Genomic DNA, 24,583 nt, shown 5'->3' with positions numbered 1-24,583 from the left:
AAGGGGGAGGGGGAGCAGCCCCAAGTCGTAGTCCACATTGGCACTAACGACATAGGTAGGAAAGGGGACAAGGATGTCAGGCAGGCCTTTAGGGAGCTAGGATGGAAGCTCAGAGCGAGAACAAACAGAGTTGTTATCTCTGGGTTGTTGCCCGTGCCACGTGATAGTGAGATGAGGAATAGGGAGAGAGAGCAATTAAACACGTGGCTACAGGGATGGTGCAGGCGGGAGGGATTCAGATTTCTGGATAACTGGGGCTCTTTCTGGGGAAGGTGGGACCTCTATAGACAGGATGGTCTACATCTGAACCTGAGGGGCACCAATATCCTGGGGGGGAGATTTGTTAGTGCTCTTTGGGGGGGTTTAAACTAATTCAGCAGGGGCATGGGAACCTGGATTGTAGTTTTGGGGTACGAGAGATTGAGAGTATAGAGGTCAGGAGCACAGATTTGACTTCGCAGGAGGGTGCCAGTGTTCAGGTAGATGGTTTGAAGTGTGTCTACTTCAATGCCAGGAGTATACGAAATAAGGTAGGGGAACTGGCAGCATGGGTTGGTACCTGGGACTTCGATGTTGTGGCCATTTCAGAGACATGGATAGAGCAGGGACAAGAATGGTTGTTGCAGGTTCCGGGGTTTAGGTGTTTTAGTAAGCTCAGAGAAGGGGGCAAAAGAGGGGGAGGTGTGGCGCTGCTAGTCAAGGACAGTATTACGGTGGCGGAAAGGATGCTAGATGGGGACTCTTCTTCTGAGGTAGTATGGGCTGAGGTTAGAAACAGGAAAGGAGAGGTCACCCTGTTGGGAGTTTTCTATAGGCCACCTAATAGTTCTAGGGATGTAGAGGAAAGGATGGCGAAGATGATTCTGGAAAAGAGCGAAAGTAACAGGGTAGTTGTTATGGGAGACTTTAACTTTCCAAATATTGACTGGAAAAGATATAGTTCGAGTACATTAGATGGGTCGTTCTTTGTACAATGTGTGCAGGAGGGTTTCCTGACACAATATGTTGACAGGCCAACAAGAGGCGAGGCCACATTGGATTTGGTTTTGGGTAATGAACCAGGCCAGGTGTTAGATCTGGAGGTAGGTGAGCACTTTGGAAACAGTGACCACAATTCGGTGACCTTTACGTTAGTGATGGAAAGGGATAAGTATACCCCGCAGAGCAAGAGTTATAGCTGGGGGAAGGGCAATTATGATGCCATTAGACATGACTTAGGATGTGTTGGTTGGAGAAGTAGGCTGCAAGGGTTGGGCACACTGGATATGTGGAGCTTGTTCAAGGAACAGCTATTGCATGTTCTTGATAAGTACGTACCAGTCAGGCAGGGAGGAAGGGGTCGAGCGAGGGAACCGTGGTTTACCAAAGAAGTGGAATCTCTTGTTAAGAGGAAGAAGGAGGCCTATGTGAAGATGAGGCGTGAAGTTTCAGTTGGGGCGCTTGATAGTTACAAGGAAGCGAGGAAGGATCTAAAGAGAGAGCTGAGACGAGCAAGGAGGGGACATGAGAAGTCTTTGGCAGGTAGGATCAAGGAAAACCCAAAAGCTTTCTATAGGTATGTCAGGAATAAAAGAATGACTAGGGTAAGAGTAGGGCCAGTCAAGGACAGTGGTGGGAAGTTGTGTGTGGAGGCTGAGGAGATAAGCGAGATACTAAATGAATACTTTTCGTCAGTATTCACTCAAGAAAAAGATAATATTGTGGAGGAGAATGCTGAGACCCAGGCTATTAGAATAGATGGCATTGAGGTGCGTAGGGAAGAAGTGTTGGCAATTCTGGACAAGGTGAAAATAGATAAGTCCCCGGGGCCGGATGGGATTTATCCTAGGATTCTCTGGGAAGCCAGGGAAGAGATTGCTGAGCCTTTGGCTTTGATTTTTAGGTCATCATTGGCTACAGGAATAGTGCCAGAGGACTGGAGGATAGCAAATGTGGTCCCTTTGTTCAAGAAGGGGAGTAGAGATAACCCCGGTAACTATAGGCCGGTGAGCCTAACGTCTGTGGTGGGTAAAGTCTTGGAGAGGATTATAAAAGATACGATTTATAATCATCTAGATAGGAATAATATGATTAGGGATAGTCAGCATGGTTTTGTGAAGGGTAGGTCATGCCTCACAAACCTTATCGAGTTCTTTGAGAAGGTGACTGAACAGGTAGACGAGGGTAGAGCAGTTGATGTGGTGTATATGGATTTCAGTAAAGCGTTTGATAAGGTTCCCCACGGTCGGCTATTGCAGAAAATACGGAGGCTGGGGATTGAGGGTGATTTAGAGATGTGGATCAGAAATTGGCTAGTTGAAAGAAGACAGAGAGTGGTAGTTGATGGGAAATGTTCAGAATGGAGTTCAGTTACGAGTGGCGTACCACAAGGATCTGTTCTGGGGCCGTTGCTGTTTGTCATTTTTATAAATGACCTAGAGGAGGGCGCAGAAGGATGGGTGAGTAAATTTGCAGACGACACTAAAGTCGGTGGAGTTGTAGACAGTGCGGAAGGATGTTGCAGGTTACAGAGGGACATAGATAAGCTGCAGAGCTGGGCTGAGAGGTGGCAAATGGAGTTTAATGTGGAGAAGTGTGAGGTGATTCACTTTGGAAAGAATAACAGGAATGCGGAATATTTGGCTAATGGTAAAATTCTTGGTAGTGTGGATGAGCAGAGGGATCTCGGTGTCCATGTACATAGATCCCTGAAAGTTGCCACCCAGGTTGATAGGGTTGTGAAGAAGGCCTATGGTGTGTTGGCCTTTATTGGTAGAGGGATTGAGTTCCGGAGCCATGAGGTCATGATGCAGCTGTACCAAACTCTGGTACGGCCGCATTTGGAGTATTGCGTACAGTTCTGGTCGCCTCATTATAGGAAGGACGTGGAAGCTTTGGAACGGGTGCAGAGGAGATTTACCAGGATGTTGCCTGGTATGGAGGGAAAATCTTATGAGGAAAGGCTAATGGACTTGAGGTTGTTTTCGTTAGAGAGAAGAAGGTTAAGAGGTGACTTAATAGAGGCATACAAAATGATCAGAGGGTTAGATAGGGTGGACAGCGAGAGCCTTCTCCCGCGGATGGAGGTGGCTAGCACGAGGGGACATAGCCTTAAATTGAGGGGTAATAGATATAGGACAGAGGTCAGAGGTGGGTTTTGTACGCAAAGAGTGGTGAGGCCGTGGAATGCCCTACCTGCAACAGTAGTGAACTCGCCAACATTGAGGGCATTTAAAAATTTATTGGATAAGCATATGGATGATAAGGGCATAGTGTAGGTTAGATGGCCTTTAGTTTTTTTTTTTTTTCCATGTCGGTGCAACATCGAGGGCCGAAGGGCCTGTACTGCGCTGTATCGTTCTATGTTCTATGTTCTATGTCTTTGACTCCAGCCCCAACACCAGCACAGAGGAGGGATTCACGGATATCAAACAACCATCACAGCGCTCACACCTTTCAACTTCGGTGGGACCTGGTTCTAGAGCAACGTCCAGGTCACGGTCTGGTGAACACATCATGCTGTCTGATCCATAACAGCAGCGGCAGAGGCAGGGATGTCACGGAGCACCGGAGTCGGAGGATGGGAATCTGCTGAGCCTGTGGACTCGGTCATGCATCAGTTGCTGGAACTCCAAAGGCAAACTCGAGTAAATCAGGGTAGGATGGCTGGTCCCCTCCTCGGATTGCAAAGCTCATGAGAGGAATCCATCCGTCTTCAGTCTGAGGTGATTGCACCAATAGGCCAACGCACCGAGGTCAACATTGGTAAGGTGGTGGTCACAGAAGGGACCTTGGTGCAGGACCTCTGTCCTGCGCTGCTGCAGGAACTGCATTCCATTCCGTGTCAATGCCAGACGGGTGCAGGACTTCTTGACCTCACTCCAGCTGCCCGTCTATCCCAAGGAGAAAGCCAGGAGCCCTCAGGCACCCATATGGAGGAGAAGCAGCTGATTCACATTCCAGGGCCATCGAAGTGACTTCGACAATGTCCACCCATTCGAATCCCCCCTTCCTCTGCCTGCTTCAGCTCAAGCTCCACAGGCGTTGCCACACAGCAAAACTCCAAAAGTAGGTTGGGGCCCTCCAGGTCTCTGACGACACCAGCCAAGGTCATCAGGGTGTGGCAGAGAGCAGGCTGCCTCCAACCCTGCTGTGGATGTTGGCGATACAGTCAAAGCAGCAGGGTTAGAAAGGTGAAGAATCTCTAATTCTAGCATGGGCAAGAAGGACTTGTCAATAATGTAAATAATTATTTGCAACCTTTCCATGGCTCCTTGTTTCCTGCTCCATCGCCATGGTGCGCCCCTGGTCATTGAGAACAAGTGAGCACCATCAGCCAGACCAGGGTCAGTCACTCACAGAAGCTCTGTGAGGATCTGTGCACTGTCCCCACTGCAAGTTATCATCATCCTCCTGGGATCAAGGGCATCCGCCTCACGACAGGAGCCTGATCACCGAGAGTGTGCACTTCCACCAGTCAGATGGGAGAGAAATGCTCACAGAGGCCATGTGACAATAATAGGATGTCCTCACTGGATGTCCTCATCAGACTCCTTGAATCTAACGGAATGAAATGGCCCAAGCTCATCTTCCTCACCTGGATATCGCCATGGATTCATGGCTGACATCCTCTCTCCCTGAAGGACTTCCTCAGCCTCATCCCCTTTGACATCCTCCTCAACGGAGGAAATGTGATGCTCTTCCATCTCCTCCTTGGACAGTTCCCCCCCCCCCCCCCCCCCCCCCCCAGTTGCAGCGCCAGGTTGTACAGGGCACAGCAGGTGACCATGATGCGTGACACCCTCTGTGGGTTCTATTGCAGGGCTCCACCAGACTGTTCCTGACTGCTCAAGCTCCACAGGCGTTGCCACACAGCAAAACTCCAAAAGTAGGTTGGGGCCCTCCAGGTCTCTGACGACACCAGCCAAGGTCATCAGGGTGTGGCAGAGAGCAGGCTGCCTCCAACCCTGTCAGCATCCCTATGGTCTGCTCCATCAAAGTGCAAGTTGGAGCATGAACCTCATTGCTACTTGCCTCAGCTATACTCTGTGGCCTCCGCATCAGCCACCTCCTCAGTGGGTAGGCCTTGTCCCTGAGGAGCCAACCTTGCTGACTGTGGACCCTGAAATATGTCAGTGATTGGAGAGAGCTCAGAACGGAGGAATCTTGCACGCTCCCTGGGAATTGAGCACACACCTGGAGGATGCTTTTAGTGTAGTCGCAGACCAGCTGGACATTCAGCAAGTGGACACCCTTACAGATCATGTATTTCACAGCTTGATGCCCCGGAGATTTGAGAGCCATGTGAGTGTAGTTGATAGCGTCCCACACCTGTGGATAGCCAGAGATTTGCACAAATCCCGTCACACTTGCACCCTGATTTTCCTGATCCCTGTTGAAATGGATCAAGTTGTGTGACTTCTCAAAGATTGTGCCGGGACTTCCTGGATGCACTGTGAACGGAGGTTTGTGCAACTCCCCTAAAGGTCACCTGTGGAGCCCTGGAAGGAGCCACTGGGGTAAACGTTGAGCACCACTGCAACTTTCAGCGACACTGGCAGTGGGTCTGTTAGTGTCAGAACTGCAAAGTCCCCGTGCCACCAAATCCTACAGAAGGTGACAGATGTGACCAACCAGTTTCCTGTATTCGCAAAAATCTTCAGACACTGTTTCTCGGACATCTGCAGGTACGTCAACCGCCGTCTGTAGATCCAGGGTCCAGTGAGGTGCCTCCGAGTGATGGATCTCTGGGGTTCATCCTCTGCATGTGTATCAGGTCCTGCCACTCCTTCCTCTTGACTGTTCTGCTCCTGCCTTTGGTGAGCCAGGTGCCTCCATTCACTTCTTCTCTTCTCTATAAGTGAGAAGAATGAGAGTGAGGTCACCAGGCTCTATGGGGCGCGATTCTCCGCAAATGCGGCGAGTCGTAAAGGCTGCCGTGAAACTGGCCGTGTTTCACGGCAGCCTCTGTGCCCCCTCCCGGGACCCGATTCTCCCCCCCCCCCCGCGGGGCCCTGTGAAGCACAGCATCGCGTACTTAGCGACAGTCGCTAACTCCGCCCGCCAAGAGTCACGGCGGCTGACGCGCACGATGACGTCGGCCGCGCATGCACGGGTTGGACTGCTCCAACCCGCGCATGCGCGGATGACGTCATCACGCAGACGCATCAAACCCGCGCATGCGCGGGCCGTCATGCCCCTCAACTGCCCCGCGGACTGATCCTGCGGGTCGGCGGAAGAACAAATAGTGCGCGGGTATCGGACCCGCTGCCCGCGATCGGTGCTCACCAATCGCAGACCCATGCCACCCTTGGCACGGCCGTGGTGCGGTCGTGCCAATCGGTGCCATGGTTGTCCTGGACGGGCACGTTGCGGCCGTTTTCACGAACGCTGAAAGCAGGTGTGATCGTGGCCGTGAAAACGGCCGTAAACTCCGCGGTATTCGGCCCATCGGCCTGCGGAGAATCGCTGTTCACCGTAAAAAACGGCGAGCATCGATTCGTGTCGGGGGGCGACCGGAGGAAGGGGAGAATAGCGGGAGGCCGTGAAAATTGTCGGGAAGGCCCTCCCGCTATTTTCCGACCCGTCGTGGGCAGCGGAGAATTGCGCCCATGTTCCTGATGGTCTTGTGACTGCAATATCAAAGAGAGAGACTTGATAGTTAACATTTGTCGCCTCTTTGTCCATTCATCATCTGCAGATGCGCTTAAAGCCCAGTGAGTCACGTCCTGGCCACAGCACTGATGCCCGATCCCCAGTCTGTATGCTGGTTGGGGAAGACCCCACACCACCCCCGCTCCACACCATGTGATTGAGTGGCCACAGCTTTGGCCACTCTATTGTATTCTGAGCTTTCAACTCAGGTGTAGACATTGTCCAAGGCTTAACTCCAAAACCTTATGTTCAACTTGGCCTACTTGTTAATAGGCACTTCAGCACAGAGGCAAGGATTAGGAGAACTATCCTTTGGAAGTGGGCCATGGCCACCTTTTTAAGGGGATAAAGGTATATACCCGGTCCGGCCATGATACCACCAGTCCATAGCAGCCATTGAATTTAGAAGTCAGTGCACCAAGGATTAAATTCTGAATAGCAATCATTAGCACTGTCACACATAAGTATTGTTCGAGTGGCCACAATTTCATGACTAGCCTGACTCCAAGCATGGCAACTGAGCTCAATCTGAACCCTCTCAGCTGCAATGGGTACTGATCATTGACATATTTTTGCATTGGCATTGCTCTTGTCTACATTCTACCCCCATTAGGCCCCAGCCTCCCACCAACTCCCTATGATTACGTGGGAGCTTCACCCCATCCCCTACTGCACATCCCCCACCCCTCAGCACTGAAGCCCATGCCCAGTCTTTCCTTTTGTCTGTGTAGGCCTTCAAAAAGATCGTGGTCCCATACCAGAGGCAGCCTCGATCTGCTGTTCAGACTTGGCTGTGATCCTCCCGTCCCCCACCCCACTCCCCCACACCTCCCACTTTACCTTCCCCATGATTCCGGTGTATAGGCCTGATAATGATATGCTAATGTCTACAATGGCATTCCCAGTGCTGAATACAGTAGTGGGACGTGCCACTGATGAGTGGAGGGGACAATCACATCCTGCATTTCAGTCAACGGTAAACGTGTCAAAGGCCTTCTTATGATATTTTCCTGCTTGATGTGAACAAGAGCAGAAATTCCAGGCCCACTCTCCATATAGTAATTGTGTTGGGGGATTATTGTATTGAAAGTGAGGATCTCAAAGAATGTTCTGGAATGTTAGTGGTCAATAAGGAACAAAATGGATTAAGGGGCATAAAGGTATCTCTGTTATTTGTGTAACCTGTCACAGCTCTGGAACAAAATGCATGGAAGTTAAATTCACAACCACAGGCTGCTTATCTCCATTGTGGAACCAACTGGCGAGCACAGGTGTTCTTTATAAAGGTGAGTCTGTTGAGAAGTTCCAAGCTCCCCTTATAAGATGCCTCTTTTAAGTACTTAGCAATGGTTTGTGGAGCGGAACAGAGGCGCAGTGGTTAGCACTGTTCGAATCCCAGCGCTGGGTCAATGTCCGTGTGGAGTTTGCACATTCTCCCCGTTTCTGCGTGGGTCTCACCCTCACAACCCAAAAAGATGTGCAGGATAAGTGGATTGGCCACGCTCAATTGCCCCTTAATTGGAAAAAAAAGAATTGGGTACTCTAAACTTTAAAAAAACAATGGTTTGTGTTGCTCTCACGGCCATGATTCTTTGATAACTTTCTGTTTGGAATCGTGGTGTGACAAGGCAACTCAATGCAGCAGCTTCAAGCAAACTCTATCTGCTCTCTATAAAACATTAAGCACTATCTCTCCCTCTCTCTCTCTCTCTGCCTTGTTCCAGATTGTTCCACCGCTACCGAGACCTGGCTCCGCAGTTGGTGCCACTCAATTACAAGGACAACCCTGATGTGAAGATCCCTTATGAGCTGATTGGCAGCATGCCAGAACTGAAGGTAGCAGTGTGCAGGAAACCACGCTTTGTGCCAAGTGCACTCTCACTGGTCCATGTTGAATAATTCAGCAAGTACTAATTGACAGGAGTCTTTCAGTATCTTTTCAGCAACCTGACACCCACCAGTGAGCAGGAATGAAACACAGTCTGTGCCAGACCCAGGGATGGAAGCAAAGAAGAATATTATTGACAGTTCATTTACTGGTCATGTGTGTGCTGTTTCCATTTGAAGGGGTTTTTATTCATCGACTCATTTGCTAATATATCAAAGTTGCATGAAGTGCAGGCCCAAAAAGTCCAGCAGAACGAAAACACCTAGGGCAGGATTCTCTGAGGCCCGTGTCGGGCCGGAGAATCGGCTCAACCGCGCCACGCCGCCGGCACGCGATTCTCCGGGGAGTGAAGAATCGGCGCCATTTGCGCCGGTGCGTTTGGTGCGGCGCTGGTCGCGGGCCGCTGTCTGTGGCCGGGCTGCCGATTCTCCGGCCTTGATGGGTCGAGCGGCCGCGCGGAAACGGCAGAGTCCCACCGGCGCCGTCCACACCTGCTTACAGCCGGCGGGAACTCTGCGCGCAGGGTCGGGGAGCGACCTGTGGGGGGGGAGAGGGGTCTCCGCCACTGGGGGGGGGGGGGGGGGGGGGGCCTCCGATGGGGACTGGCCCGCGATCGGGGCCCACCAACCAGCGGGCCGGCCTCTCCAGCCCCGGCCCTATCTTGTTGCGTCGGGGCCGGCGCGTTGAGGAAGGCCCCCGCGCATGCGCGGTTTGGCGCATTGCCACTGCGCATATGCGGGTTCGTGTGGCGCCCAGTTGGCGCCGGGAAGGGAGTCTGGAGCAGCGCTCACGATGGCGCAGACACTCTGCCTCCATTTTGGAGAATCCCGCCGCTAGGACCCCAAACAGTCCAACACAAGGCCAGCGTTTATAGTTCATCCGGAAATGGAATGACTTAACAATTTCAGAGGGCAGTTAAAAGTTAACCACGGCCCGAATTCTCTGGTCGTTGAGATTCAATTTTCTCACCGGCAGCGCACTCGCCCCCCCCCCCCCCCTCCCCCTTCGCTACCCCAGCAGGATTCGCAACGGCGTGGGGTGGTTACAATTGGAAATCCATTGATGAGCGGCGGGAAGATAGAATTCCTACGCCAGCAAAAGGCGTGCGGCTGAGAAGCACATGGCTGACAGGACCGGAGAATCCCACGGAGTCCCACGTTGCTGTGGGCCGGGAAATAAGTGTAAGCGAGACCAGGAGATTTCCTTCTTGGATGGACAATAGTGAATCAAATCCGCTTTTATCACAATCCGGTAGTTTCATGACCATTAACACTGAGACTAGCATTTTATTCCAGATTTATTAATTAATTTGCATTGATATTCCACTAACTATTGTGGTGGGGTTTGAACTCTTGGGAGAGATTCTCCGACCTCACAGGGTCGGAGTTTCTCGTGTTTCTCGGCAGCGGAAGGCAGTTTGCCATCACTGGCAAAGGGATTCTCTGCTCCCGCTGCTGTCAAAGGGAATTCCCAGTGAAACCACCTCTCAGCGTGAGGGTGCAGTGCCACAGGGATCAGAGAATCCCACTGCCAGCGACCAACTGGAGAATTCCGGCCCATGTCTCTGGCGCATTAGTCCAGACTTCCTGGATTAGTCCAGTAATATACCACCATGTTAGCCAAAACACCCTGCACCCCAAACGCTCGCACAACAAATACCTAACTGAGTATAAAATAGCTTGAGCCCCATTAAGTCCACCACAGCCAAACCAGTTTGATCCTATCTGAAGTCATCGCAAACAAACAAACCCATTTTCCCAAGACCGAATGTAAACTGAAAGGTTTGCCCCAGCAATGATTGGGCCAATTACTCAGTGTGCTCTCTGTAGTAAAAAACAGAGGGGGAGCTTAGCAGATGTTGATGCCATGGTGTGGTGGTGAAGGCTTCACGTTATTGCTTTGTGTGCTGTATCACTCTGGGCATTGTTTTCCAACTGCAGGACAATCCTTTCCGTCAGAGGATCGCAGAGGTATTTTCTGAGGACAGTGAAGGGAACATGACCTTGGATGACTTTCTGGATATGTTCTCTGCACTAAGTGAGATGGCCCCGCGTGATCTGAAGGCATGCTATGCATTTAAAATTTATGGTGAGTTTGGCTTGATCTGAATGATTAGGGCCTGTTTCTTTCTTGCTTCACTGATGTAAGGTTTTTCATCTCTGCATTCATCTCCTGGAAAGCCAGTTTGTGAGGAATGATGCTGGATCCAATCTCTACTCAGTCTTTGGCCAGAATCTTCTTCTCCATCCGAAGCCAATGTATTTTAGACTGGCTTGTGTCATCTGCCACGAAGGGCCTGCGGTAGTGGGGCCAGAAAATCCCATCCTTATTTACAGAGTGAAGCATTACAAGCATATATCCCCTAATCCAACCACACAACAGTTTCAGTAAGCGTCTCTCAATTGAAACACCAATTAATGCTCTTCTCACACTTATAATTCAGCTTAATTGATCAGCACGCTACACTTGGGCTCAAGGACTGTTGCTTCATGAGCTTCACAATTCTACATTTTAGGAACAGTTATCCTACCCTGAGAATCAAGAATTAGCCAAATGTTCAACGTGCAACTGAACCTCCCAACAGCAACTCCCCAGTTTGAGGAAGGAAGTCCTATTAAAGGGCCTATCCAGGGCCTTTGGAAAACCTGCGATGTAGGAAAATTGTGGAACTAAATTGTGAAGACAAGCTTCATACAAACATACAATTTAGGAGCAGGAGTAGGTCACTCGAGCCTCTTCAGCAATTCAATAGTCGATCTGATTGTAAACTCATCTCCACATTCCTGCCCACCCTGATGAGAATAGATCATAGAATTCCTATCATGCAGAATGAGGCCAATCGGCCCATCGAGTCTACACCAACTCATCAAAACAGCACTATGCCCATTTCTCCGCCCTATCACTGTAACCCCTAAGCCCCACCTAAGCTAAACATGTTTGGACACTAAGGGGCAATTTAGCAAGGTCTAACCACCTAACCTGGACTGTGGGTTTGGAGGTGACATGCATAAGGTACACTTTCAGAGGTTTGGTGCACACTCAATAGTGTCATGTGAGTGTACCTTTAAGTTTATCAAATAGCTGCAGTGATGTCATTGTGTTAGTGGAGCTGAGCTGTGTTTCTGGCTTTTACTTTTGTTTTAGAACATAGAATATAGAACATACAGTGCAGAAGGAGGCCATTCGGCCCATCGAGTCTGCACCGACCCACTTAAGCCCGTAACCCAATAACCCCTACTAACCTTTTGATCACTAAGGGCAATTTATCATGTCCAATCAACCTAACCTGCACATCTTTGGACTGTGGTAGGAAACCGGAGAATCCGGAGGAAACCCACGCAGTCATGGGGAGAAAGTGTAAACTCCACATAGACAGTGACCCAGCAGGGAATTGAACCCGGGACCCTGGCGCTGTGAAGCCACAGTGCTATCCACTTGTGCTCCCATGCTGCCCAAATACATAACCGTGCTGGAGACCATGGTGGAGATGATGAATAACTGCCAGAAAAGGATGCTGGAGAAGCTGGAGGACCTGGAGAACAGGTCCAGGAGGCAGAATCTGAGAATCGTCGGCCTCCCTGAAGGCAGTGAGGGATCGGATGCGAGGGCCGATGTGACAAACATGCTGGAGAAGGTAATGGAGGCTGAGGCGTTCCTTCGGCCCCTAGAAGTGGATAGAGCACACAGCCCTTGTGAAGAAGCCCCGAACGAACGAGCCACCGAGGGAGATGGTGGTACGTTTACACCGATTCCTGGACAAGGAACACGTTCTGCGGTGGGCCAAGAAGGAACGGAGCTGCAAGTGGGAGAATTGTGAGCTGCGCATTTATCAAGACCTGAGCGCGGATTTGACCAAGAGCTGGGTTTTATTTTTTTAATAAATTTAGTGTACCCAATTCATTTTTTCCAATTAAGGGGCAATTTAGCGTGGCCAATCCTTGGGTTGTGGGTCACATATGAGAAACGGGATTTTTACTTCGAAACATCATCAAGGAAAAAAGACAGGGGGGAGCGATTCTCCGAGCCGCGCGCCACCCCTGGTCGCAGCCGGCGGGAACTCTGCGCGAATGGTCGGGGGGACGGCCTGTGGGGTGGAAGGGGGACCCCATCCCCGGGGGGGGGGCCTCCGATGGGGTCTGGCCCACGACAGGGGCCCACCGATCCGCTGGCCGGCCTCTCCACCCCACCGGGCCTACTTTCCTGCACGGCCGGCCCCTGAATACCGACGCCATGTTGAGTCTGGCTCTGTGCGCGGAAGAAGTCCCCGCGCATACACAGGATGGTGCGGTCCAACTGTGCATGCGCAGGTTGGCACGGCGCCAAAAGTGAGGCTGGAGCGGCGTGAACCGCTCCAGCGCCGTGCTGGCCACCTGTGGGGGACTGAATAGGTCGTACCCGGGCCCAGTTCGCGCCGTCGTGAAACGCGACGGCGTTCACAACGGCGCAAACACTTGGGCTCCATTTGGGAGAATCGCCCCCGGAGGTGAACTAATGACACTGAATCTTTGGAGACTATTGTAGTGGCGATTTGTTGGCAATCACTTTTGTGCTGGTTTGAATAAGCAGTGTTATGTGCAATAGGGGGTTGTTTCGATGGTTAAAGTTAACTTTGTCTTACTGGGAGCTGGGTGGAGGGGGGGTGGTTTCTGTGGTTGTTTTTTCTGTGGTTGACTTTTCACTGTTTTTTCTGATGTTTGATAACTGGGGAATGTGATGCTTTGAATATGTTTGTCCAAGTGGGGGGAGAGGTGAGAGAACAATGGGGAGACAGACTGTTTGGTGCCATGGGTGGGAGCTATCAGGTCAGCTGGGTCAGCTGACTCACAGAAGCACAGTAGGGGGCGAGCTGGTTAAACTGGAGCTTGAGATGGGGGTTGGGTTTCTAGTGTTGCTACCGGAGGGAGGGAGCGGGGTCGTGGGGGGAGCTGCTTTGCTGACAGGGGAGAAACTGTTACTTGAGGACCAATGGGAGGTTGGGGATGGCGAATGCCCGAGGGGGGGTTCAAGGAGGCCGGGGTCACGAGCTGGCGCTGGCCTAAAAAAGGTGATGGCTAGTCGGCGGCGGGGGTAGCCCCTGACCAGACTGATTACATGGAACGTTAGAGGGTTGAATGGGCCGGTCAAGAGGGCTTGCGTGTTTGCGCATTTGAGGGGGCTGAAGGCAGACGTGGCAATGTTACAAGAGACACACCTAAAGGTTATAGACCAGACTAGATTGAGAAAGGGGTGGGTTGGCCAAGTATTCCACTCAGGGCTGGACTCAAAGACCAGGGGGGTAGCGATCTTGATCAACAAACGAGTAGCATTTGAGGCAGGGAGAATCATGTCAGACAAGGTGGGTAGATACATAATGGTGAGTGGGAAGCTGGTGGGGGTGCGGGTGGTACCAGTGAACGTATATGCTCCGAATTGGGACGATGTGGAATTTATGGGGCAGGTGTTAGGTAAGATCCCAGATTTAAAGTCGCATAACTTTAAATACAGTCATTGATCCGGAATTGGACCAGTAAAAATCCAGGACAGGGAGGGTGCCAGCCGCGGCAAAGGTATTGAAGAGGTTTATGGAATAGATGGGGGAGTAGATCCATGGAGGTTTGCACGGCAAAGGGCGAAGGAGTTTTCTTTTTTCTCCCATGTCCACAAGGTATACTCCCGGATCAACATTTTTGATCTGAGCAGGGCTCTAATACCGGGGGTGGTGGACACTGAGTACTCGGCAATCACAGTGTCGGATCATGCCCCAAATTGGATGGATCTATAGGTTAGTTTGGAGAGAGGATAACGGCCACTATGGATGCTGGATGTGGGGTTGTCAGGTAATGCCTCTAATGTCGCACAGCTTCTACGATAGCTTGGGCCTCCTTCTCGATGGAGGAGTGCTGAATTTCAGAGGCATGGAGTGTGCATGAAAAGAATGCCATGGTCCTGCCTGCCTGGTTGAGGATGGCGGCCAGAGCGACATCTGATGCATCGCTCTCAACTTGGAAGGGGACGTCTCGTCGACCGAGTGCATCGCGGCCTTGGCGATGTCGGCCTTGACACGGTTGAAGGTCTGGTGAGCCTCGGCCGTCAGTGGGAAAACGGTGGATTGAATGAGTGAGCGGCCTTGTCTGCATAGTTAGGGACCCACTGGGCGTAATACGAAAAGAATCCCAGGCATTGTTTGAGGGCCTTGGGGCAGTGGAGAAGGGGGGGTTCCATGAGGGGGCGCATGCGATCGGAGTCGGGTCCTAGAACCCCATTTTGAATCACATTGCCGAGGATGGCTAAGCGGTTAGTGCTGAACACGCACTTTTCCTTGTTGTACGTTAGGTTGAGGAGTTTGGCAGTGTGGAGGAATTTGGAAAGGTTGGCGTCATGGTCCTGCTGGTCGTGGCCGCAGATGGTGAAGTTACCCAGGTACGGGAAGGTGGCCCGCAGTCCGTACCGGTCAACCATTCGGTCCATCTCCCGTTGGAAGACTGAGACCCCGTTAGTGACGCTGAAGGGAACCCTAAGGAAGTGGTAAAGGCAGCCGTCCGCTTCAAGCGCGGTGTACGGATGTACAGGTTTCAGGTCTACTGTTGAGAAGACCCGGTACTGTGCAATCTGATTGACCATATCAGATATGCGTGGGAGGGGGTATGCGTCGAGCTGCGTGTACCGATTGATGGTCTGACTGTAGTCAACGACCATCCTGTTTTTCTCCCCAGTTTTCACAACGACCACTTGGGTTCTCCAGGGGCTGTTGCTGGCTTCGATAATGCCTTCCCGCAGCAGCCGCTGGACCTCAGACGTGATGAAGGTCCTGTCCTGGGTGCTGTACCGTCTGCTCCTGGTGGCGTCGGGTTTGCAATCTGGGTTGAGGTTTGCAAACAGAGAAGGCGGGTCGACCTTTAGGGTCGTGAGACCGCAGACAGTAAGGGGTGGTAGGGGCCCGCCAAATTTCAGGGTTAGGCTCTGGAGATTGCACTGGAAGTCCAGGCCGAGTAGCAGGGCAGCGCAGAGGTCGGGGAGGACGTAGAGCCGGAAGCCGCTGAACTCTACGCCCTGGATGGTGAGGGTGGCGGTGCAGTACCCCCGGATCCCCACGGAGCGGGATCCTGGAGGCCAGGGAGATTTTCTGGTTAATGGGTTGTACCATGAGGGAGCAGCGCCTTACCGTATTGGGGTGGATGAAGCTCCCAGTGCTCCCGGAGTCCAGAAGGCAGGATATCTTGTGCCCATCGACCTTCACTGTGGTCGATGCGGTCGCGAGGTAGTGCGGTCGGGACTGGTCGATTGTGATGGAGGCGAGACGCGGCTGCTGTTGGAAGGTCCCCGGCAGGTCGGCGGCAGTTGCAGGTGATGAGCGGCCCAATGAGGTGCCCGACAAGCAGAGGCGGGGAAGATGACGGCGCCACCCATGGGGCGCACGTGGCGGATGGCGTTAAAGATGGCGACGCCCATGGGCACGAGGCCTGATGGGGGGAAGATGGCGGCGCCCACAGTCCGCATGTGTCCTGAGGCAAGCAATGGCGGCGCCCATGGGCCGCATGTGTTCTGAGGGATTCAGATTTCTGGATAACTGGGGCTCTTTCTGGGGAAGGTGGGACCTCTATAGACAGGATGGTCTACATCTGAACCTGAGGGGCACCAATATCCTGGGGGGGAGATTTGTTAGTGCTCTTTGGGGGGGTTTAAACTAATTCAGCAGGGGCATGGGAACCTGGATTGTAGTTTTGGGGTACGAGAGATTGAGAGTATAGAGGTCAGGAGCACAGATTTGACTTCGCAGGAGGGTGCCAGTGTTCAGGTAGATGGTTTGAAGTGTGTCTACTTCAATGCCAGGAGTATACGAAATAAGGTAGGGGAACTGGCAGCATGGGTTGGTACCTGGGACTTCGATGTTGTGGCCATTTCAGAGACATGGATAGAGCAGGGACAAGAATGGTTGTTGCAGGTTCCGGGGTTTAGGTGTTTTAGTAAGCTCAGAGAAGGGGGCAAAAGAGGGGGAGGTGTGGCGCTGCTAGTCAAGGACAGTATTACGGTGGCGGAAAGGATGCTAGATGGGGACTCTTCTTCTGAGGTAGTATGGGCTGAGGTTAGAAACAGGAAAGGAGAGGTCACCCTGTTGGGAGTTTTCTATAGGCCACCTAATAGTTCTAGGGATGTAGAGGAAAGGATGGCGAAGATGATTCTGGAAAAGAGCGAAAGTAACAGGGTAGTTGTTATGGGAGACTTTAACTTTCCAAATATTGACTGGAAAAGATATAGTTCGAGTACATTAGATGGGTCGTTCTTTGTACAATGTGTGCAGGAGGGTTTCCTGACACAATATGTTGACAGGCCAACAAGAGGCGAGGCCACGTTGGATTTGGTTTTGGGTAATGAACCAGGCCAGGTGTTAGATCTGGAGGTAGGTGAGCACTTTGGAAACAGTGACCACAATTCGGTGACCTTTACGTTAGTGATGGAAAGGGATAAGTATACCCCGCAGGGCAAGAGTTATAGCTGGGGGAAGGGCAATTATGATGCCATTAGACATGACTTAGGATGTGTTGGTTGGAGAAGTAGGCTGCAAGGGTTGGGCACACTGGATATGTGGAGCTTGTTCAAGGAACAGCTATTGCATGTTCTTGATAAGTACGTACCAGTCAGGCAGGGAGGAAGGGGTCGAGCGAGGGAACCGTGGTTTACCAAAGAAGTGAAATCTCTTGTTAAGAGGAAGAAAGAGGCCTATGTGAAGATGAGGCGTGAAGTTTCAGTTGGGGCGCTTGATAGTTACAAGGAAGCGAGGAAGGATCTAAAGAGAGAGCTGAGACGAGCAAGGAGGGGACATGAGAAGTCTTTGGCAGGTAGGATCAAGGAAAACCCAAAAGCTTTCTATAGGTATGTCAGGAATAAAAGAATGACTAGGGTAAGAGTAGGGCCAGTCAAGGACAGTGGTGGGAAGTTGTGTGTGGAGGCTGAGGAGATAAGCAAGATACTAAATGAATACTTTTCGCCAGTATTCACTCAAGAAAAAGATAATATTGTGGAGGAGAATGCTGAGACCCAGTTTATTAGAATAGATGGCATTGAGGTGCGTAGGGAAGAAGTGTTGGCAATTCTGGACAAGGTGAAAATAGATAAGTCCCCGGGGCCGGATGGGATTTATCCTAGGATTCTCTGGGAAGCCAGGGAAGAGATTGCTGAGCCTTTGGCTTTGATTTTTAGGTCATCATTGGCTACAGGAATAGTGCCAGAGGACTGGAGGATAGCAAATGTGGTCCCTTTGTTCAAGAAGGGGAGTAGAGATAAACCCGGTAACTATAGGCCGGTGAGCCTAACGTCTGCGGTGGGTAAAGTCTTGGAGAGGATTATAAAAGATACGATTTATAATCATCTAGATAGGAATAATATGATTAGGGACAGTCAGCATGGTTTTGTGAAGGGTAGGTCATGCCTCACAAACCTTATCGAGTTCTTTGAGAAGGTGACTGAACAGGTAGACGAGGGTAGAGCAGTTGATGTGGTGTATATGGATTTCAGTAAAGCGTTTGATAAGGTTCCCCACGGTCGGCTATTGCAGAAAATACGGAGGCTGGGGATTGAGGGTGATTTAGAGATGTGGATCAGAAATTGGTTAGTTGAAAGAAGACAGAGAGTGGTAGTTGATGGGAAATGTTCAGAATGGAGTTCAGTTACGAGTGGCGTACCACAAGGATCTGTTCTGGGGCCGTTGCTGTTTGTCATTTTTATAAATGACCTAGAGGAGGGCGCAGAAGGATGGGTGAGTAAATTTGCAGACGACACTAAAGTCGGTGGAGTTGTAGACAGTGCGGAAGGATGTTGCAGGTTACAGAGGGACATAGATAAGCTGCAGAGCTGGGCTGAGAGGTGGCAAATGGAGTTTAATGTGGAGAAGTGTGAGGTGATTCACTTTGGAAAGAATAACAGGAATGCGGAATATTTGGCTAATGGTAAAATTCTTGGTAGTGTGGATGAGCAGAGGGATCTCGGTGTCCATGTACATAGATCCCTGAAAGTTGCCACCCAGGTTGATAGGGTTGTGAAGAAGGCCTATGGTGTGTTGGCCTTTATTGTAGAGGGATTGAGTTCCGGAGCCATGAGGTCATGTTGCAGTTGTACAAAACTCTAGTACGGCCGCATTTGGAGTATTGCGTACAGTTCTGGTCGCCTCATTATAGGAAGGACGTGGAAGCTTTGGAACGGGTGCAGAGGAGATTTACCAGGATGTTGCCTGGTATGGAGGGAAAATCTTATGAGGAAAGGCTGATGGACTTGAGGTTGTTTTCATTAGAGAGAAGAAGGATAAGAGGTGACTTAATAGAGGCATACAAAATGATCAGAGGGTTAGATAGGGTGGACAGCGAGAGCCTTCTCCCGCGGATGGAGGTGGCTAGCACGAGGGGACATAGCCTTAAATTGAGGGGTAATAGATATAGGACAGAGGTCAGAGGTGGGTTTTTTACGCAAAGAGTGGTGAGGCCGTGGAATGCCCTACCTGCAACAGTAGTGAACACGCCAACATTGAGGGCATTTAAAAATTTATTGGATAAGCACATGGATGATAAGGGCATAGTGTAGGTTAGATGGCCTTTAGATTTTTTCCAGGTCGGTGCAACATCGAGGGCCGAAGGGCCTGTACTGCGCTGTATCGTTCTACGTTCTATGTTCTATGAGGTGAGCAAGATGGCGGCACCCACGGGCCGCATGTGTTCTGAGGTAAGATGGCGGCGCCCACAGGCCGCACGTGCTCTGAGGCGAGGAAGACGGCGACGCCCATGGGTTGCACGTGGGGTGTGCAGGGACAATGGGCCTGGTTATAGCAGCGATCGAGTGGGCCTGGCACACAGCAGCGAAATGTCCTTTCTTCCCGCAGGCCTTGCAGAGCGCGTTCCGCGCCGGACAGCGCTGCCGGGGGTGCTTTGTCTGTCCCCAGAAGTAGCACTTGGGTATCCCAGGGTTGGTTGGCTGCCGCGCGGCGCAGGCTTGGGGTTGGCTGGGGGCGGTAGCTGGAGTGTCCACGATGGGGTGTTCGCTGGCGGGGTCCATGATGTCCAGGAAGGGGGCGCCGTGCGGTCGGGGGCGTACACCTGTACATTGCGGGAGGCAACTGTTAGTGAGATTGCGAGTTTCTTGGTCGCCTCGAGGTCGGGGGTAGCCCCTTCGAAGAGGCGCTGGCGGATGTACGCCGACTCTATGCCCGTAACAAAAGCGTCCCTAATTAGAAGTTCACAATGTACAACGGCCGAAACGGCCTGGCAATCGCAGTCCCTCGCCAGGGCGTGCAGGGCACGCCTGAAATCTTCCATAGACTCACCACGGAGTTGATGCCGCGTGGACAGGAGGTGCCTGGCGTAGATTTTGTTGGTCTCCTGAGTGTAGTTCTCCTTCAGTAGCGCCATGGCCTCAGCGTAGGTAGGCGCGTCCCGGATGAGGGGAAAGATATCGAAGCTCAGCCGCGTATACAGGATCTTGAGCTTCTGTGCCTCTGAGGGGGTTCTGTCGCAGATCCGATGTATGCTTCAAAGCAAGATAGCCAATGTGCGAAGGCCGACTTGACGTTGTCTGCTTGAGGGTGCAGCTGCAGTCGATCCGGCTTGATGCGGAGACCCATCGTTGTAAAATCTCTGCAGAATAAATTGATGCACTATCAATTACGATGAGATGAGAGTAGAGAGTAATCGAGGCTTTATTACGCAGAGATGTGTAGCCTCCCGCAGCTGCCGCTGAAATGGCTGCAGCTTGGAGAGACCACACATTTATACTCCGCCTACTGGGTGGAGCCAGCAGGCAGGGATCTACCCCCCGCACCTGTAGTACAGGGGCCTTACCATAATACACCTCATATGAGATATATATACACAACAGTGGTGACTACCACACTAACTCCCTGAAATCTACATTCAGGACCTCTTCCCTCTTCCTACCTATGAAATTGAACCAATGTGAACCACACCATCTATCTGTTTCCCCCTTCCCCTGCAGCCGCTCCGTGATATCCTTGACCCTGGCATCAAGGAGGCAAAACATAATCCTGGAGTCACGTTTACTGTTGCAGAAATTCCGGTCTGATCCGCTGACAATGGAATCCCCTTTAATTATTGCCCTTACATTTTACTTTCTCCCTGTGCTGCTTCAGCGGAGCAGTGAGTGGGGAGTCACTCACTAATTCCCCATCCCCTGACTGGGATTCTCCCGTACCCGGTGGGGCAGGGGGTCCCGGCGTGATGGAGTGGCGTGAACCACTCCAGCGTCGGACTTACCCAAACGTGCGGAATCCTCTGCACCTTCAGGGGCTAGGCCCGCCCCGGAGTGGTTGGTGCCCCGCCGGCCAACAGGGAAGGGGCTTGGCGCCAAGCCAACCGGTGCCGAAGGGCCTCCGCCGGCCGGCGCGAGTCGGCGCGGGAGCACCTGCGCATACTGGCGTCATCCCAGCGCATGCGCAAAGGGATTCGCTTCCGCACTGGGAATGGTGGAGGACCACGGCCTCCAGTGCGGAACAATAGAGTGCCCCCACGGCATGGGCCCGCCTGCGGATCGGTCGGCCCCGACCAGGGGGCCAGGCCAACGTGGGGGCACCTCCCGGGGCCAGATCCCCCTGCGACCCCCCAAGAACCCTGGGGCCTGCCCACGCCGCCTGGTCCCACTAGTAAGGGACCTTCTCTAATTTACGCCGGTGGGACCAGCAACAGACGGGCGGGACTTCGGCCCACTGAAGAATTCGGTTAGCCCCGGGGCCCATTGAGTCGTGCCGGTCCCCGCCATTCTCCAAGGTGGGCGGCGCGACTCACACCGGGGCAATTTTGGGGGGGGCGGGAGAATTGAGAGGACGGCGGGGGCGGGATTCACGCCGACCCCCGGCGATTCTCCTACCCGGCGGGAAGTCGGAGAATCCCGCCTCTTATTCCCTGCTCTGAATTTGCCCCCAGGTTCCCATCCCCCGACAATCTAGTTTAAACCTTCCCTCCCCAAACAGCACTGCCAAATCTACCTGTTCAGGTGTAGCCGCACCAGCAACTGGAATGTCCCCACCAAGTCACTCACCATCCTGACTTGGAAATATATCGTCATTACCTCACTGTCATAGAGTTATTAAGTCGCCATAGTCCCAGATGACCACAGGCTGCTTTCCGCTTTGAGTGGAAGAGCTGACTAGTGGTGATTTAATCTGAGAATCACCACACTTCAGGTGAGGGGCAAGATTGAGAAGTTGAGGCCTTCATAAATAATCTCAGCCAATATAGGAATTGAACCCGCACTGCTGGTCCTGCTCCGCATCACAAACCAGCTGTCCAGACAACTGAGCTAAACCAGCCCCAGAGTGATAGAGGTCGACAGCACAGAAAAGGCCCTTTGGCCCATCGGTTCTGAGCCAATCAAAAACAACCATCTAACTATTCCAATGCCATTTCACTTGGCCCATAGTCTAGGCATTGCAAGGGCACATCTAAATACTTCTTAAATGTTATGAGGGTCTCTGCCTCCACCACCCTTTCAGGCAGTGAGTTCCAGATTCCCACCATCCTCTGGATGCAAATGCTTTTCCTCACATCCCCTCTATACCTCCTGCCCCTTACCTGAAATCTATGCTCCGGGTCATTGATCCCCCCACCAAGGGGAAAAGTTTCTTCATGCCTAATCTATCTATGCCCCTCATAATTTTATCATATTCCTCCCTCAGTCTCCTCTGCTCCAAGGAAGACAACACAGGCTATCCAATCACTCTCCAGCCCAGGCAACATCCTGGTAAATCCCCTCTGCTACCACATCCCTCCTATAATGTGGATTCCACAACTGCACACAATATTCTATCTGTGGCCTAACTAACGTTTTCTACAGTTCCAGCATAACCTCCCTGGTCTGAAACTCTATGCCTAGGCTAACAAAGGCAAGTTCACCATACACCTTCTTAACCACTGCATCCACCTGCCCGGCTACCTAAGGGATCAGTGTGCATGCACACCAAGGTCCCTCTGATTCTTGGTGCTTCCGGGTCAGTCAATAGGAGGGTCATTTAGGAATCTGGTGACAGTGAGGAAGAAGCTGTTTTTGAGTCTGTCCGTGCGTGTTTTCAGACTTCTGAATCTCCTGCCCGATGGAAGAAGTTGGAAAAGTGAGTAAGCCGGGTGGGAGGGATCCTTGATTATGCTGCCCGCTTTCCCCCGGCAGCGGGAGATGTAGATGGAATCAATGGATGGGAGGCAGGTTCGTGTGATGGACTGGGCGGTATTCACGACTCTCTGAAGTTCCTTGCAGTCCTGGGCCGAGCAGTTGCCATACCAGGCTGTGTTGCAGCCCGATAGGATGCTTTCTATAGTGCATCTGTAAAAGTTGGTAAGGGTTAATGTGGACATGCCGAATTTCCTTAGTTTCCTGAGGAAGTATAGGCGCTGTTGTGCTTTCTTAGTGATAGTGTCGACGTGAGTGGACCAGGACAGATTTTTGGTGATGTGCACCCCTAGGAATTTGAAACTGCTAACCATCTCCACCTCGGCTCCGTTGATGCTGACAGGGGTGTGTACAGTACTTTGCTTCCTGAAGTCGATGACCAGCTCTTTAGTTTTGCTGGCATTGAGGGAGAGATTGTTGTCGTTACACCACTCCACTAGGTTCTCTATCTCCCTCCTGTATTCGGACTCGTCGTTATTCGAGATCCGGCCCACTATGGTCATATCGTCAGCAAACTTGTAGATGGAGTTGGAACCAAGTTTTGCCACGCAGTCGTGTGTGTACAGGGAGTAGAGTAGGGGGCTAAGTACGCAGCCTTGTCGGGCACGGGTACTGAGGTATTGGTCAGACATGAGCTCCCCTTAACAGAATCATGCTGACTGTTCTTCATTAATCCCTCCAAATACAGATTAATTCTGTCTCTCAGAATTGTTTCCAATAGTTTCCCCACCACTGACTGGCCAGGAGTTTTGTTGTTTATCCTTTCCTCCTTCTTGAATAATGGTACCACATTGGCTATCCTCCAGTCCTTCAGCACCTCTCCTGTGGCCAGAGTTCATTGAAAATCATTGCCAGCGCCCCTGCCACTTTCTCCCTTGCCTCACTCAACAGCCTGGGATACATTTCATCTGGCCCAGGAAATTGGTTTACTTTTAAGCATGACCGCACACTCAGAATGCTGGGTCAAAATCTTGGATCAGCACAGCACACCTACACCACATTGACTGCAACGGTTCAAGAAGGCAGTTCATTGCCATCTTCTCAAGGGCAATTAGGGAGGGGCAATAAATGCTGGTCTAGCCACGATGCCCATATCACATGAATGAATTTTTTTAAAGGAGGTACTGTTCGGACCATCATGGGTGAAATTCTGCCTTTGGGAGTGAAATTCTCCACCTCGTGATACTGCAAACATAAACCGCAATCAGGCGGAGAATTATGTCCGCACTCAACGGCAATTCAGTCCCTCGTTGGTGGCGATAATGAGAGGTGCCGGCATGCAAAACCGCCATTTGCTTGTATTTAAATGTGATTAGCAGGTTGGACACAGAATGTTCCATCCTTCCGCGATGCTTCGCTCTTCTCAGGTAGAGCATCATGAATTGAATTATTGTAAGTGTTTACAAACATGGACTGGGCGCCATGCTGCAGAGGGGCTAAGGGAGGTTAAAAAAACACTGAAAAACCATTGAAGACTGTTGGGCTTGCTGGGGGATGGCTCCCCAGCAAGGGCCAGGGGCAGCAGCAAGTAGCAACTTGGTGCCAGGTTCATGGCTTGGGATGTCCCCCTTGGGATCATTGGTGATTTGACTCAGACCCCCAATGCTGCAGTCTGTATTTTATTTATTTTTTAAGTTTAAAAAAATGTAGAGCACCCAAATCATTTTTTGCCAATTAAAGGGCAATTTATTGTGGCCAATCCACCTATGCTGCACATCTTTGAGTTGTAGGAGTCAGACCCACGCTGACATGGGGAGAATGTGCAAACTCCACATGGGGCCGGGATCGAACCCGGGTCGTTGGCGCAGTGAGGCAACAGCGCTAACCACTGCGTCACCGTGCACCTGCAGTCTGACCCCTTTGGGGCCACTTACAGGTTCCTGACTGCTCACACTGCTGAGAGCTGCCTGTGTCCTTTAAACA

General features: G+C 51.6%; 1 protein-coding gene across 1 annotated transcript in view; it reads left to right on the top strand.

Annotated features, from left to right (window-relative positions):
- The window catches only part of cib3 (calcium and integrin binding family member 3), a 74,192-nt gene that overhangs the window by 42,143 nt on the left and 7,466 nt on the right, over window positions 1-24,583 (top strand). Inside the window, exons 3-4 of the mRNA XM_038776548.1 lie at window positions 8,358-8,469; window positions 10,462-10,609. Of these exons, the coding sequence (XP_038632476.1) occupies window positions 8,358-8,469; window positions 10,462-10,609 (260 nt within the window). The remainder of the gene's footprint in view (window positions 1-8,357; window positions 8,470-10,461; window positions 10,610-24,583) is intronic.

Source organism: Scyliorhinus canicula, chromosome 18, assembly GCF_902713615.1.
Source record: "Scyliorhinus canicula chromosome 18, sScyCan1.1, whole genome shotgun sequence".
NCBI classification, from domain to species: domain Eukaryota; kingdom Metazoa; phylum Chordata; class Chondrichthyes; order Carcharhiniformes; family Scyliorhinidae; genus Scyliorhinus; species Scyliorhinus canicula.
This window is presented reverse-complemented; position numbering and strand designations above follow the sequence as displayed.